The sequence below is a fragment of the Notechis scutatus genome, chromosome Z, assembly GCF_049901735.1.
Source record: "Notechis scutatus isolate UNSWTSFEM ecotype Mainland chromosome Z, rNotScu1.2, whole genome shotgun sequence".
NCBI classification, from domain to species: Eukaryota; Metazoa; Chordata; class Lepidosauria; order Squamata; family Elapidae; genus Notechis; species Notechis scutatus.
Window position 1 is genome coordinate 108976173 of NC_142025.1, and position 14644 is coordinate 108990816.

Genomic DNA, 14644 nt, shown 5'->3' on the forward strand with positions numbered 1-14644 from the left:
AGAGTTCTGTTTGTTTGTTCTGGAATGGTTTGACATTCTCGTTGATATCAGTCTCTGGCCAGCCTTTTCCTACCCAATTTAATATTTGTGCCAGGGTTTTGTCTCTAGTTGTCTCCCTTGCGATGTTGGCTGCTGTTATTGGTAGGTTTTCTAATGTCTCTATTTGGAGGGTCGATGTGGTTGGTGCTGGGTCTTCTTCTCTGTCAGGTAGGGGGCAACGGCTAAGCGCATCTGCATGATTTATGTCCTTTCTGGGTCGGTATATTAATTTGTAGTTGTATGCAGCCAAGAATTCTGACCACCTCGTCATCTGGGGTGACAGTATGTTTGGTGTAGCTTTGTTTCCTGCAATGATGCCCAGGAGTGGCTTGTGATCTGTGACTAGGGTGAAGTTCCTCCCATAGATATACTCGTGGAACCACTTGATCCCAGTGACAGCGGCCAATGCCTCTTTGTCTAGTTGGCTGTAGTTCTGCTCTGGTTTTGACAGAGTTTTTGAGTAGAATGCTATGGGTGCTTCTTTCCCGTCAGGTAATACGTAGCTGAGGATAGCGCCGATGCTGAAAGGTGATGCATCGCAAGTTAGGGTTACTGGGAGTGTTTTGCTGTATTGTATTAGTACGCAGTCTGATGTGATCAGGTTTTTTATTTCCTGGTATGCCGTTTCTTCCTGTTGCCCCCAGGCCCAGGCTACTTTCTTGTCAAGCAACCTGCAATAGTTGCTTTCTGCGGTAGGAATATATTATAAAAGTTAATGAGCCCTAAGAAAGCTTGCAGGTCAGTTTTATTCATGGGTCTGGGGGCTTCCTTGATTGCTCTGACCTTTCTCTCTGTGGGGTGGATTCCTTTGCTGTCTATTAGATATCCTAGGAATTCAACCTTGCTGGCAGCTGTTGCGTTGAGCGACCGGTCTGTTGTTTAGATCTTCAGGTTGATTGCTGAATTCCTCTCAGAAAGGGACCCTCGCAAGGGTGAGATAGAGAGAAGCCCTCGCAAGGGCGAAGTTTGGCAAGCAGCGTAACCCTAGCCAGGGTGATTGAGGGACTCTCGCAAGAGTGATTGCAAAGCTAAAAAGAAAAAGAACACAAGACGAAGATTTCTTTAGGTGAGACAGCGCATTGCTTGAGGCAGATGGGATTGCCTCATTTGAGCCTAAGACAGATGGAATGTTTAGGCTGGCTAGCTTGCTCTACGCTGTGCTCTTTTATTATGCTGAAAAGAGGGGGTGAGGGGGTTTACAGAAAGACAAAGAAGTTACAAAGTTTATCTTTTAGACCAGGCTACAAGTGATACAAATAACGAACTTCTTGGCTGTTATTGATTAATAGTTTTCCGGTAAACATGTCTTTACAGAATACACATCTTATCTGACAGACTTTTGAATATACATCCTTTCACAGGCTTTTGTGAAATATGTCTTTACTTTATCTGACACAGACCTCTGTGTTAATCTTATCAATTTAGCTTCTTCCTGTCAGTTATTTTCCTGTCAGTTTAGTGAACTTTGCCCTGAGAGGTATACGTGCTGAGCAGGATTTCTCTTATGGAAAAATACTGAATAGCCACAATTCCTCCTTTTCTTTATTTTTTGTGCTCATGATTCTAGGTAGAGTCCTTTCTCCTCTTGAGTAGTCCCACAAGGTGGCAACAAACCCTTCAGTTTGTTGGTGCCTTGCAGAACCAACTCATACGAGGAAAAGTCCTCATCCCCCAAATCATGACTTGGCAGAGTTAACAAAACTTCTTTTGGAGAAAAGGAGTTATTAGTGTCTATTTCTTCTTCTGACTCTTGGTCAGAGTACCATTCCAGCAAAGGTTTTTGACAAGGTCTTTTGATTCAATTACAGATGTGAGAAAGCTAACTGTTTTTTGAGTATTGTTAACTTCATTGTCAAGTGTATTCAAACGATCCCTCAGAAATGTAAGTAAACGTCCTATTACACATGGACCAATAGTACATGCAAGAAGCAATAACACAAGAGGACCTATTAAGGCTGACAATAGTGTTGTTAACCAAGGAGAAAAATTAAACATGCCTTGATACCATGACTGACTTTGTTGTCTTTCATTCTCTCTATCCTTCAAGCGTTTACGCAATTCAGCCATAGAATCTTTAACAATTCCTGAATGATCTGCATAAAAACAACATTCTTCTTTTATTGCTACGCATAATCCCCCTTTGTTTAAAAATAACAAATCTAGACCTCTTCTGTTCTGAAGAGTCACTTCAGCTAGAGATGAGAGAGAAGTTTGAAGAGCAGTAATTGAAGTCTCTATGCGTTTGAGATCTTCATCTATTTGTAAACTTAGAGTTGCTAACTGTTGATGACCAACAGCTAGAGCTGCTACACCTGTGGCTGCACCTGCTGCCCCAAGACCTAATAATACAGATAGTTTTACAGCTGTAATGATTTCTCTTTTCTGATGAAGGGAAATTGTGGAGGTTCAAGTTCATTGATAAGTTCTGAACCTGGATAAAATGTGATCTTTGGAATTAGTTTTACCTGAATACAAAAGATCCCTGAGCAATAAGAACATCACCATGAACACATGCAGTTGTTCCTGTGGAGCAAGCCCATATAGAATTATTACCTGGGATGAAGAATTGTCCTTTGAGGCGAGCTGTGATATTGCCATTGGAGGTAGTGTATAGAGGACCATAGCCTCCAATGTTAAGGTTTGATCTCTCTTTTGGTAGATATACATTACAGTGATACCCTGATGAAACCTTCTGACAATATTGAGAATAATTAGCAGGTATGTGTCCTAGGCAACATCCCCTACCTATTATGTCAGTGATAGTAATGGAGGAAGTGTTCCATCTACATTGTGTGTCACTGGTGGAGTTTTTATAGGTTCATTGGAAGCTACTGCATCATAGAATGGTGGCAAATCAGATAAGCAAAGCCAACATTGATCAGTTTTGGATGAATCATTAAGTGTAGTTGCTAGCAATGTGTAAGAAGAATTGACCAACTGTACTAATGGATTCACCTGAATATTGGGTTTTTGTAGAAAGGTTGATTTCAAATTAGGATTGGGACCAACATCATAATGAGACATTGATATAGAAAGACGAATTGTAAAAATATTCCCTTCATCTCCTTGACCATCCCACTGACGTCCTCCCCAAGTGAACCCAACCATCCATTGTTTTCTTGCAAGTGTCTTTCCTTTTGCAGTAAAGGTGATTCTGAGTGGATTTATTCTCTGTCCACAACAAGGCCATTGAGAGCAGGGAAGATGTGCTTGAGCACGGGTGATATGAATATAGTCATTTTTGGTAGGTGCTTCCCACCAGATATGACCTGTGGATACACAACTCCATTTTTTACAATATCTGTCAACTACCCCACCGCAGGCAGAACGAGAAGTACCAGTACTATGAGCAGGACAAAAATATAATCTAAAGTTGTCAGCAGGTGCTGGAGAACAGGAGCCTTGCTTGTCCCATGTATCAACTTGTAGTTTTTTGTCTGCAAATTTTTCTACTCCTGTTCCCATTTCAGCAAAATCCATGAAAAGCTGAGGAAACCATGGCCATTTAGTATAATTAGTGGTGGTGTTTAAAATTTTTCCTTGAAAATCAAGGATAGTCCAGGTATAAGTTTGAGGTTGATGTTCATTTGTAGAAGATGATTGCATGCTTCGAGGAATGCGATGATAGCCAAATCTTGGAACAGCATGAGATGCAGACTGCTTAGAGATGGAGTTGTCAGCGATGAAGGCAGGATACCCAAGATAGCGAGCTCGAATGGGAGCTGTAGTCTTGCGATGGATGTCATCAGGGATGAGGTAGCGTCTTTGCACAACAGGTGGTTTGTAGTGATCAGGAACCCAGGAAGATGAATGATGCAATATGCATTTGGTGACATCACAGGGTGGAAAGCAGCAACGAAGATGCCAGCGTAGTTTATCTCCAGGAAAAGTTTTCTCAGAATTAGCTTGAGATGGCAATGTAAGTAAAACCGAAGATAGTGGAGTAGATGCCACTGAAGAAGTTGAAAGCAATAGAACAGTGTGATTGAAATAAGTGTGATTGTGAAAAAATCCTAAGCAAGAATATGAACCTATAGTAAGTTGAGTAACATGTATAGTTAAAAATATTAAACAAGGAGAATAGTAATAGTTAATAGTTATGTCATAAGTAGGAGAAAGAAAACTACCATTGTGTTGGAAAACATAATTACATGCAGAAAGAAGATTATCTTTAAAAATAAAGGTAACAGTATCAGTAAGGAAAGCAAAAATAGCATCAGGAGATGCCTTAAATTGAGAAAAAGACAGGAAGTATTGATATCAGAAGAAAGATTAGAGTTAGAGTCAGGTTTGCCATGGTAAGGTCTGACACAGCGAGCAGGAACCCAAAGCACTCGATCAGGAAGTTGAACAGCTGCGTAACCTTTTCCCCAGGTGATGAGCTGTGCAGGACCTTTCCACGCAGGATCTGGAAGCTGTCTGAAATAAACAAGAGGACGGGAAGAGGGAACTACTGGCTTAGTGAAGTGGCGGCCGCTGTGGAGGAGGAGAGCCAGTAAGATTGAGAAAGTTAAGAGTGTACAGACAAACATTTAAGATATTTTGCAACGTTGGGAGGTTTTAAGAGTAAGAGATAAAGGAGAAATAGACATTTTAATAGAAAAACTATGGTATCTGAATATAAGCCTGAAATTGAGAAAGTAAATCACGTCCCCATAGATTGCAATGTAGAGGAAGGATATAGGGTTTAAGATAAGCAGTTAAAGTTGAATGCTCAGTAGAAGCAGAGAGCCAATGAGAGCTGACCTTAGCAGCTTGAGCTCCACCTACACCCTGCACTGAAGAAGCTTCTGTGAGAGACCAAGAAGAGGGCCATTCAGAAGAGCGAATAACAGAAACATCTGCACCGGTGTCAATCAGACCTTCAAAAATTCGACCATTGAGTGTAACAGAAAGAGTTGGTTTTGAAGCTTGAACAGGCTGCTGTAATGCAAACAAAGAAACTGGTTCAAAAAGAGGCAAAATTATAAGTGTTGCCACTACTGTTCCCTTTTTAAAGTAAAGCAACGATCTCCTATTGCAGCCAATGCAAGATTATTAAGAGCAGAAGAATCATATAAGTAAGGAGCTGCAACCACACCCTCTATTGTAAGAGAAGAATTGGGAATAAGCAAGACAGGTGTGGAAGGAGGTAAAGGTTTGAGAAATGTTGTAGTTAAAGGAAGAGTAAAAACTGCACCAGGATCATCATACACAAGATCCTCTAACAGCACCACAGGAAATGTTGTGACAGGTAATTCAGCCTTTGTAGCGGGGCTAGCTGAAGATCCCTCAATTAGTTTCCCGAAGGCTGAGAAGGAGAAGGATTAGAATGACATTGTGAAGCCCAATGATAGCCTTTCCTGCAGCGAGGACAGATAGTTTTTGGCTTAGATGAGGAAGGTGGACCTCTGGTTTGGCCACGAAAGGCAGCTCCACCCCCTGGCAAACGACATTGATTTTTAAAATGTCCTGGCTTTCCACAGTTAAAACAATTACCATTGCGTGTTACAGCAAAAGCATCAGGAGAAAAAGTGGAAACAGAATTAGAATTTGGTAATGAAGAAGTGATTGCAGTAGCAAGCATATCCATTTTATGAGTGGTTGTTCCTACAATTCTACAGAGTTGTAAAAACTCAGCCAAAGTCACTCCTGGCTTATTAGCAACTGGCTGTAGAATTTTTTGACAATCTTGATTTGCATTAGAAAAAGCCAATTTTATAAGTAATTCTTGTTTACTTTCAAACAAACATCCAGAATTCCCTCATTGCATTCACAGACATACACATACACACATCTTTCCTCTTCTTCAATCCCTTCAGCTAACTCCAGAGACCTCTTCAAAGCCTCTTTCCTTCCTCCAAACAACACTTCCACAAACCATCTCTCTCCTTCCTACTTCCATTTCCTTCCTTCATCTTTATCATCAAATCTACTTGCAATAAATAATCTTAGCTTCCCACTCTTGTCTTCTCAAGTACATCAGAAATTGTGGAAAAGCAGAACAATAGAGTAACAAGACATTATTTACATAGTATTGACACATGGTAGAGTTTTTGCAAAAGATTCCATTAATCAATAATGAGTTTTGTGTTAAGTTGAGACATAAGATCACGGCCCCACATGTTGAATAGACACAACAGAGAAGTTATAAAAGACAGTTAAATGATTTGTTCTAAGATGGAACACACTGAGAATAAGAATGAAAAATCTGTGGGGTCCTTTAAGAATTTTGTTAAAAGACAAAGAAGGTTGAGAAGGACCTTTCTCATGATGAGATAACCCCCTGCCCCATCTGAATCTCATCCTGTGGAGTACGGGATGGCTCCCTGACAAAGAAGATGGTCTAGGGTAACAGTTTGAGAAAAGCCAGCTGTTGCAACAGATTGAACTGCTAAGCGATAGTCATTGTGCCAAGCAGCAAGTTGAGAAGATGTCAGAAAAAAGAATCCTTTAATCAGTGCCTTCTGAAAGGTATTACAAACAGGCAAGGAGGCAGGAGAATCAGTGGAGTTGATAGGGTTAACATCAGGAATGTGAGGTGAGTTGTAGGAAGGAGGGGGAGGAGGGGAAGAAATGTCTGGATAAGGAGGTGATAAGGAAGAAATTGTATCAAAATGAGCTGCAAGAGGCTTGGAAGTTTTTAAATTAGAAGAAGGGGAATCAGAGGAAACAGGAGAAAAAGATTTTTCAGGAAGACTAGAAGATGGATAAACAATTGTTATAGCAGCCATTATTGCTCTCCAAGAGATAAGTATATCCATGGGAGCTCTGGGAACTTCATGTAAATATTTTCCTAATTTTTCCCATTGAGAATGGCTAAGAGTTCCAGCAGATGGATAGGCTGGACAGTGCGCCTCAATATAAATTATAAATTTATTTAAAGATTTCTTCGAAATTGGGTACACAGTTGTACCATTAATTTTCTGAAAGGAATTAGCCTTCTTCACTAGACTATAAAGTTCGTCCCTGTGCCCTGACGAAACTTGAGAAAGTGAGGAGCCCATTACTTACGATTCGTACGAAACCTATGCCAGGTGCGTAGCAATGGGAGTGAAGGAGATGCACCTCTAGACAGAAGTCACACCTTGGAACCTGAAGATCGAAGAGATCCCAGACAAATCAAGGAATCCCGGACAAATCAAGGAATCCCGGACGAGCCCCCATTTGTTGCGTTGAGCGACCGGTCTGTTGTTTAGATCTTCAGGTTGATTGCTGAATTCCTCTCAGAAAGGGACCCTCGCAAGGGTGAGATAGAGAGAAGCCTCGCAAGGCGAAGTTTGGCAAGCAGCGTAACCCTAGCCAGGGTGATTGAGGACTCTCGCAAGAGTGATTGCAAAGCTAAAAGAAAAAAGAACACAAGACGAAGATTTCTTTAGGTGAGACAGCGCATTGCTTGAGGCAGATGGGATTGCCTCATTTGAGCCTAAGACAGATGGAATGTTTAGGCTGGCTAGCTTGCTCTACGCTGTGCTCTTTTATTATGCTGAAAAGAGGGGGGTGAGGGGGGTTTACAGAAAGACAAAGAAGTTACAAAGTTTATCTTTTTAGACCAGGCTACAAGTGATACAAATAACGAACTTCTTGGCTGTTATTGATTAATAGTTTTCCGGTAAACATGTCTTTACAGAATACACATCTTATCTGACAGACTTTTGAATATACATCCTTTCACAGGCTTTTGTGAAATATGTCTTTACTTTATCTGACACAGACCTCTGTGTTAATCTTATCAATTTAGCTTCTTCCTGTCAGTTATTTTCCTGTCAGTTTAGTGAACTTTGCCCTGAGAGGTATACGTGCTGAGCAGGATTTCTCTTATGGAAAAATACTGAATAGCCACAGGCAGCTAATTTGCACTTTTCCTTTTTTACCTTTAGCCCCGCCTCCTTGAATTTACTTAGATCTTCTCTTAGGCGGTCACGTAATTGTCTTTTGTCCTTGGCTGATACGAGGACATCGTCAAAATATGGCACCACCCCTTTTATCCCTTGCAATAGGCGTTCCATTAAGTTCTGAAACACCCCTGGGGCGACGCTGACCCCAAATTGTAATCTGTTGCATTTGCATGCCCCCCTGTGCATTACGATTGTCTGGGCTTCTGCTGTTTCGGGGTCTACTGGTAATTGTTGGTAGGCCTGTGCAAGGTCTAGCTTTGCAAAGATTCCCCCCCTCCCGCCAGGGAATGTAATAAATGCTATACCACTGAGACAGGGTATGCACTTTGTTGGAGTGCGTGGTTAAGGGTTGCTTTGTAGTCTTCACAGATGCGCACAGACCCGTCTGATTTAATTGACATGACAATCAGGGTTTCCCACTTTGTGTGGCCAATGGGTTCTAGGACCCCTTTGCGATGAGTTTATCCAATTGCTCATTGATCTTTGGTTTGTGAAGGGAACCCGCCTTGCCTTTAATCTTATAGGGGTTATGGTTGGGTTTAGGTTAAAGGAAATTGGGGACCCCAAGTACTTGCCCAGCTCTCTGTCAAATACATCTTGGAATTCTTCCATCAGGGTCTCCTTCCAATCCGTCTCGGTGATGCTATTTATTCCTGTGACTTCGATTCCCAATGGTGCAAACCATTCGAGTCCCAGTAGGCTGGGTCAGTTCCGGTCTACTATGGTTAGTGGTAGGACTCTGCTGTATTTTTTGAATGTTACTCTGAACTGTCCAGTGCCCACTGCGGGAATTTTGTTTTCCTGGTAGTCTTTCAGCGCTAGTGTTTGTCTTTCGAGTCCTTCCTGGATGATGTCTGGTATCAGTCTTTTTATGGTGGTCCCATGATACCATTGATAAATATGAGCCTGAGTCCGCTTCCATCTGGCAAGGCTGGCCTTCTATGGTGACCTGGACATGTACTTTCTGGGCATTTGTCGTGTGTGAGTGTCCGATGGTCACTGTCTGGTGTGTTTCATCTCTGCCGTTGGTGGCCTCTTTCTCTTGCCTGTTTCTGGTGGCTTGGTTGCAGCGGCTTCCTGTTTGTTTCTCCCTATCTCCGGGATGTGTGTTCCATCTTTGCCTGGGGACGTAGTTCTTCAATGCTCAGAACGCCCTTGCAATGTGTCTCTGCCATTCATGTTGGCATATTGCATCTAGGAAATGGCACTCTGATCATGGATGGTTCCCCTCACAGCCGGCACAATGGAATTCTTTCCTTTCTCCATTTCAGCCCCTTCTGCTATGTTCCGAGCGGAGTTGATTTACCCCGTCTTCCTCTTCGTCTTCTGATTCGGACTCGATGTCCTCGTGGTGGGTCATGGTGGTGTTTTTGGGTGGCTCTGGTGGTGCTTTATTCATTTCCCGCATGGCGGCCACCGATTCCTGGGTTGCTTCTGCTGCGGTGGCCTCTTCTATTGCTTCTTTGAGTGTTATCTTGGGTTTTGTTAATAATCTGTCCTGCAGTGTTAGGTCTCTCAGTCCCAAGACTACTCGATCTCTCATAGCCTCATCCATGTTTAGGAATTTACATGCTCCGGTGATGTCCCTCAGGGTTGAGATGAAATCGCTGATGCTCTCACCTTCTTTTTGGTCATGCCAATAAAATTCGTGTCGTTTGATGAGGCAGGATAGTTGGTGTGTAGTGAGCCCTCAGTATCCTCTCCAGGTCTGGCCAGGCCATCGTTTTCACATCGGTTGGCACCGCTAATGCTTTGGCCATATTGAATACGGCAGGACCACAATGTGTAAGGAAGATGGCTCTCTTTTTGTGTTTTGAAATACTCTTGAGGTCGTTCCCTTCAAGGAACATGAGGAATTGATTGATGTACGATTCCCAATCTTCGGTTGTTGGATCAAACGGTGCGGGTGGCGTGTTGTTTCTGGCCATCTCGTCTCAATGTGTCTCTGGAATTCCTCGGTCGCCACGTGCTTGCTAGTTTCCTTTGTCTCAGTATCCCACCTTCATTGCCAGTGTTAGATCGTGGGAATGAGCCAGCGTAGTAATCAGTCATCTTTATTTCTGCCTAGAACTGACTGCAGAAGAAACCGCGGCAGCCCTTTTACAGTTGGGCTGCTCATGGCTGTGGCCAGTGGAGTCTCGTCAAATTTCCCACCACCGCGGACCACCCAATCACAGGTAAGTATGCTAATACATAACACTTTCTTTCTTCAATAAGCAACTACATTGCTTTTTTCCTTGAGGAGGAAGAAGAAAATGGTTTGCTTCTCATCCAAGAAGCTTCATCAGTTGTGATGGCAGTGGGTGGATGGAAAGATAGGTACTGACAGTTGAGACTGGATGGTGAGGTGATGGAAGGATAGGTTCTAATAGGGCAGGGGTCTGCAATCTGCTGCTCTGGAGCCACATGCGGCTCTTTCGGCCCTTTGCTGCAGCTGTCGGCTGATCCTACCCCTGGCTGGCACCTCCCCTCCCTATCACAGCTTGCTTGGCCTGAGAAGATAAGGGTGATGGTGGGGGATGGAGACTCGCTCCATATTCTAGAGCAGGAGGTGACTTGGTGGGAGTGAGTGATGTCAAGTTGGCCACGCCCACCCAGTCACACTGATTGTTAAATTATTGGCTCCCGGTGTTTTATGTGGGAAACGGGTTCAAATGGCTCTTTGAGTGTTTAAGGTTGCAGACCCCTGCGATAGGGTGATGGTGGGTTGATGGAAAGATTTCTTTGCAGTCATTTGGTAGTTAGCATCTCTCTCTCTCTGAGCACTTGTGAGGTCACTTGAGAATCTGTGCCCTCAGGGTCATCTGAACCAGAGTGCAAATGGGTGTGGAATCTTCTTAGAACTCCTGCAAGAGTTGCATTGTAAACTGGAGATAGATGGTGTCTTATCCCTCCCCCTCGGGTTGTTCCCTCCATTTCTTGTGTTCTTGTATTTGTGAATGCCCTGAACTACCTTCCATCTGGATTATTGAAGGAAAAAAAGTGAAGGAAGGGAATGCACTCTAGCAAGACAACATACGAAAAACGGGCTACATGTCTGTCATCTTTCTTCTTTCCCCTCCCCAGTAGTATGGTGTTAGCTTTTCATTGTTTTGAAGGATGATGGAAAAAGAGTTCTGAAAAGAGCTTTCAGCCGAACTTCTAAATAAACTGAATTTCCATGTTTGAGATCAAGTTATTATAAAGGGTGCAATCTCTTGCGTTTTATTAACTCATATGAAAGAACTCTGATATAGATAAAAAGTGGCTGTGGCTGCTCCCATTGAAAATAAGAGATAGGACCAGTAGTTGGGAAACCCAGGAGCACCAACAGCAAAAGACCATATGGTACAGGCCATTGCAAAATACTGCAAACAAGACAGAACAAAAATCTTCATTTGGAAGCTGCCATCATCCCAAGAAATGATATTGCTGAGTCAGGGTTTCAAAACAGGCATTCTTACCTGGAAGATCAGTGTCTGGTTTGTAAATAATCCACAACTACTTGGTTTCACAGAATGTGCTAAATTTCCAAGTCACAGTGACCTAGTCGTAGTCTCTTTTGACAAAGCCATAATGTGATTAGTTGTTTGACTTAGTGTGTAGGGTCACTCAGTTTCCTTGCTCTGTGTTGAAGTACTGAATTCACCTGGAAGATATATGACCTCTCCCATCCTATAAGCACCGAGGGATCTTCTACCATCAGCCAGATCATAGCACACCCTTCTTATTCTGTATTTAACAGAATAACAGAATTGGGAGAGACCTTGGAGATCTTCTTATCCAATCCCCTGCATAAGCAGGAAACTCATAATATTCTGACAAATGACTGTCTGATCATTTCTTAAAAAAAACAAAACATGATGGAACATCCACAACTTCTGAACACAAGCTATTCCACTGGTTAATTGTTCTCAATATCAGAAAATTTCTCCTTGGTTCTAGGTTGCTTCTCTCCGTAATTAGTTCCCATCCATTCCTCCTTTTTCTGTCTTTAGGTGCTTTGGAAAATAGGTTGACTCCCTCTTCTATATGGCATTGGAACACTGCTATCATGTCGCCCCTAGTTTTTGTTTGGTGCTGATATTGTTTGTTTGGTGCATTTGTTTGATGCTGATATTGCAATGGTGAAGTTGGAGAAGCCAATCCCTTTCTTCTAAATAGTCCTGCCCATCTGCCTGCCACTTTGCTTCCTTTCCTGCACAGATGGATTGGGGAATCGCTGTCTATTCTGAGAAATGGCACTAAGAATGTCATGAATTGAAAGATAAATTATGAAACACGCACAGCAATGTTGTGATGTAAATTCTTTTGAATATGTGACATAATACTGCACACAAGTAAGGAGAGAGGTTCTGTTTTTACATCCTTACATACCATTTGCCATTTAACAAAACTGCCATCTTGCTGGGGTGCTTGGAAAGATCTTTCTAATATTTGCAGATTTTTATTCCAATGAAATAAAAAGCTGGGTTTTCCAGCTTTTGCCAAACCTCACAAAGATTTGAAGATTTTGCAATGGGAAATGGAATGGCTTGAGACTTAATTATGGCCATGGATAATAACTCACAGTTCACTTTGTGGGTGATGACAGAATCGAGTTTGGCACGCTCATGCTTCAATCATTTTATGATCTGCCTGGCTTATCGCTGAACTTGGCTGACATTGAATAAACAGTAAAAGCTTTCAAATTAATAAGTTACAGAAACCAGGTCTCTTGCAACAAAACCATGTGAGATTGGGCCTGTTTCCAAAAAAATTATCTCAAGCTTTCCATCCAAGTGGCTATATTCCATGACAGAATTAACAATCCTCTTACACTCTTTTTTTTGTCCACTCAAAACTTGTCTTGATGGTTCCTTTAAAGTCTTTCATTTAAAATTTCCTTTTAAATATTTTCTGGAATCAAATCCAGCGTTTGCTACAGGTAGTCCTTGACTTAGCAACAGAAATTTGGGGGTCAATTATGATTGTAAGTGAGAAATTTGTTAAGTGAATTTTGCCTCATTTTGCAACCTTTCTTGCAACAGTTCTTAAGTGACTCACTGTACGTGTTCAGTTAGTGACATGGTTGTTGAGTGAATCAGACTTCCCCATTGACTTTACTTGACAGGTCACAAAAGGTGATCACATGAAACTTCCGGTTTGCCAGGCTTTGGCGGCGGCAGGGTTTCGCGATCCTGCGCGATCCCTGTTGCGCTAGCCGTCTTGGTGCCTCCGATCCTGATGGGTCTGGAGGATAAGGCTGCCCCGTAGAGGCAGCTGAAGACAGGGGGGATCCGGTCAGGGATTTGGGGTTTTCGCAGACCCCCTCCCCACCCGGCATAACCCCCTTTTCTCAAGGCGGTGGAGCGGCAGTCAGTAATGGCCGCCACAAAGAAGCCGGCAGCTGGACAAGATTGTGCTGGAGGAAGAAGGAGAAAGTTTTGAAGCGAAAGTTTTTTGGCTGAACTGGGACTATAAGATGCATCTAATATCCTGAAAACCCTGATTTTCTGAACGATACTTTGTTTCCAGAAGAGATTTATAAGCGGCGAGTGAAAGTGCTGAAAGAGAAAGTTTACTCTCCTTCCCTATGGAATTAACAAATGGACACTGAAAAGCCTGCTATTTTATAGAAGGTAAAAATTTAAAGCTTTTTGTTACAAGTGGGAAGGGAGAGGACAAAAGAGAAATTTATATTAAGATCTTGTTGGAGGAGATGCCTGGAAGATTTTGAGACTGGAAATTAATTGCAATAAGACTTTAAAATACAAATTGGGTTTTTTTTCCCTTTCCAATTGATATTACCCCAGGAAGAAAAGTGTGAAGGGAAGAACTTTGTGCTCTGTTTGGATTGCTTGATGACTTTGGGATTGTGGGGAATTGTTCTAAGTTTTGAACTATCTTGGTTGTTTTAAGAAGAAGGAAAAAAAAGAAAGAAAGAAGAAAAGGTTTATAATGGCATTATCGGCTGATGAACTGAGAGAGGAATATGGAAAAATAAAGAAAGATGGCAAGAACGCTGTGAGAGAAATTTTTCGCGTTTTAGAAATGGCGCTAGCTACTTATCAGCAAATACAACAATTGATGGAGGAGGAGGAGGAGGAGGAGGAGGAGGAGGAGGAGGAGGAAGAAGAAGAAGAAGAAGAAGAAGAAGAAGAAGAAGAAGAAGAAGAAGAAGAAGAAGAAGAAGAAGAAGAAGAAGGAGAAGCCATCTTTAATGAATCCAAAAAGTTGATTAAGAAAGGAAGGAGAAAGAGAGGAAGGAAAAAGGACTTAAGACTTAAAAAAACATCCAAGAAAGAGAAAAATAAGATGCAAAATCAATACAATGTTAGAAAGCAAAAGAAAAGAGAAATACAACAGAGAGGGGAAGCTAAGGGGGGTAAAAAGACCAGATGGGATAAGACAGGAAGGAAGAAGGGGGAAAAAAGCCACAAAGGTATGAAACAAGATGGGAAAAAGAAATTTTTTTTTAGGGATAAAGGGTAATGTATAATTTTTTTTTCAAAAGGATTCTGCAAGGTACATAAGATAGTATTGTAGTATTTGTATTAGAAATAGAAAATTAGAATTTTATAAGATTTAAGTAAAGATTAAAACATTAAAGGTTTAATAATGATAGATTTTAAGATTTAATAAAATATTAAAAGGAATGTTTAAAATACTTAGTTTAAGTATAGAGTCTAATTGACTATTGTGTGGATGTTAATATAAACTTATTTACTGTAGCATTTGTTTTTGAAATAGATAACTGGAATGTTATA

General features: G+C 41.7%; 1 protein-coding gene across 7 annotated transcripts in view; it reads left to right on the plus strand.

The window, feature by feature from the left end:
- Positions 1-14644, plus strand: part of LOC148129094 (uncharacterized) — a 65073-nt gene that overhangs the window by 39542 nt on the left and 10887 nt on the right. For 5 of the 7 annotated variants that reach the window (XR_015745857.1, XM_087946658.1, XM_087946659.1 and 2 more), the window contains exon 3: positions 9985-10093. Coding sequence is in view for 4 of the 7 variants with exons in the window: in XM_087946658.1 (XP_087802784.1) it covers positions 9985-10093 (109 nt within the window). In the remaining 3 variants the exon portion in view is untranslated. Of the gene's footprint in view, positions 1-9984; positions 10094-11893; positions 13019-14644 lie in introns of all 7 variants that reach the window. The other 2 variants (XR_015745856.1, XR_015745855.1) reach the window with 1 other exon arrangement.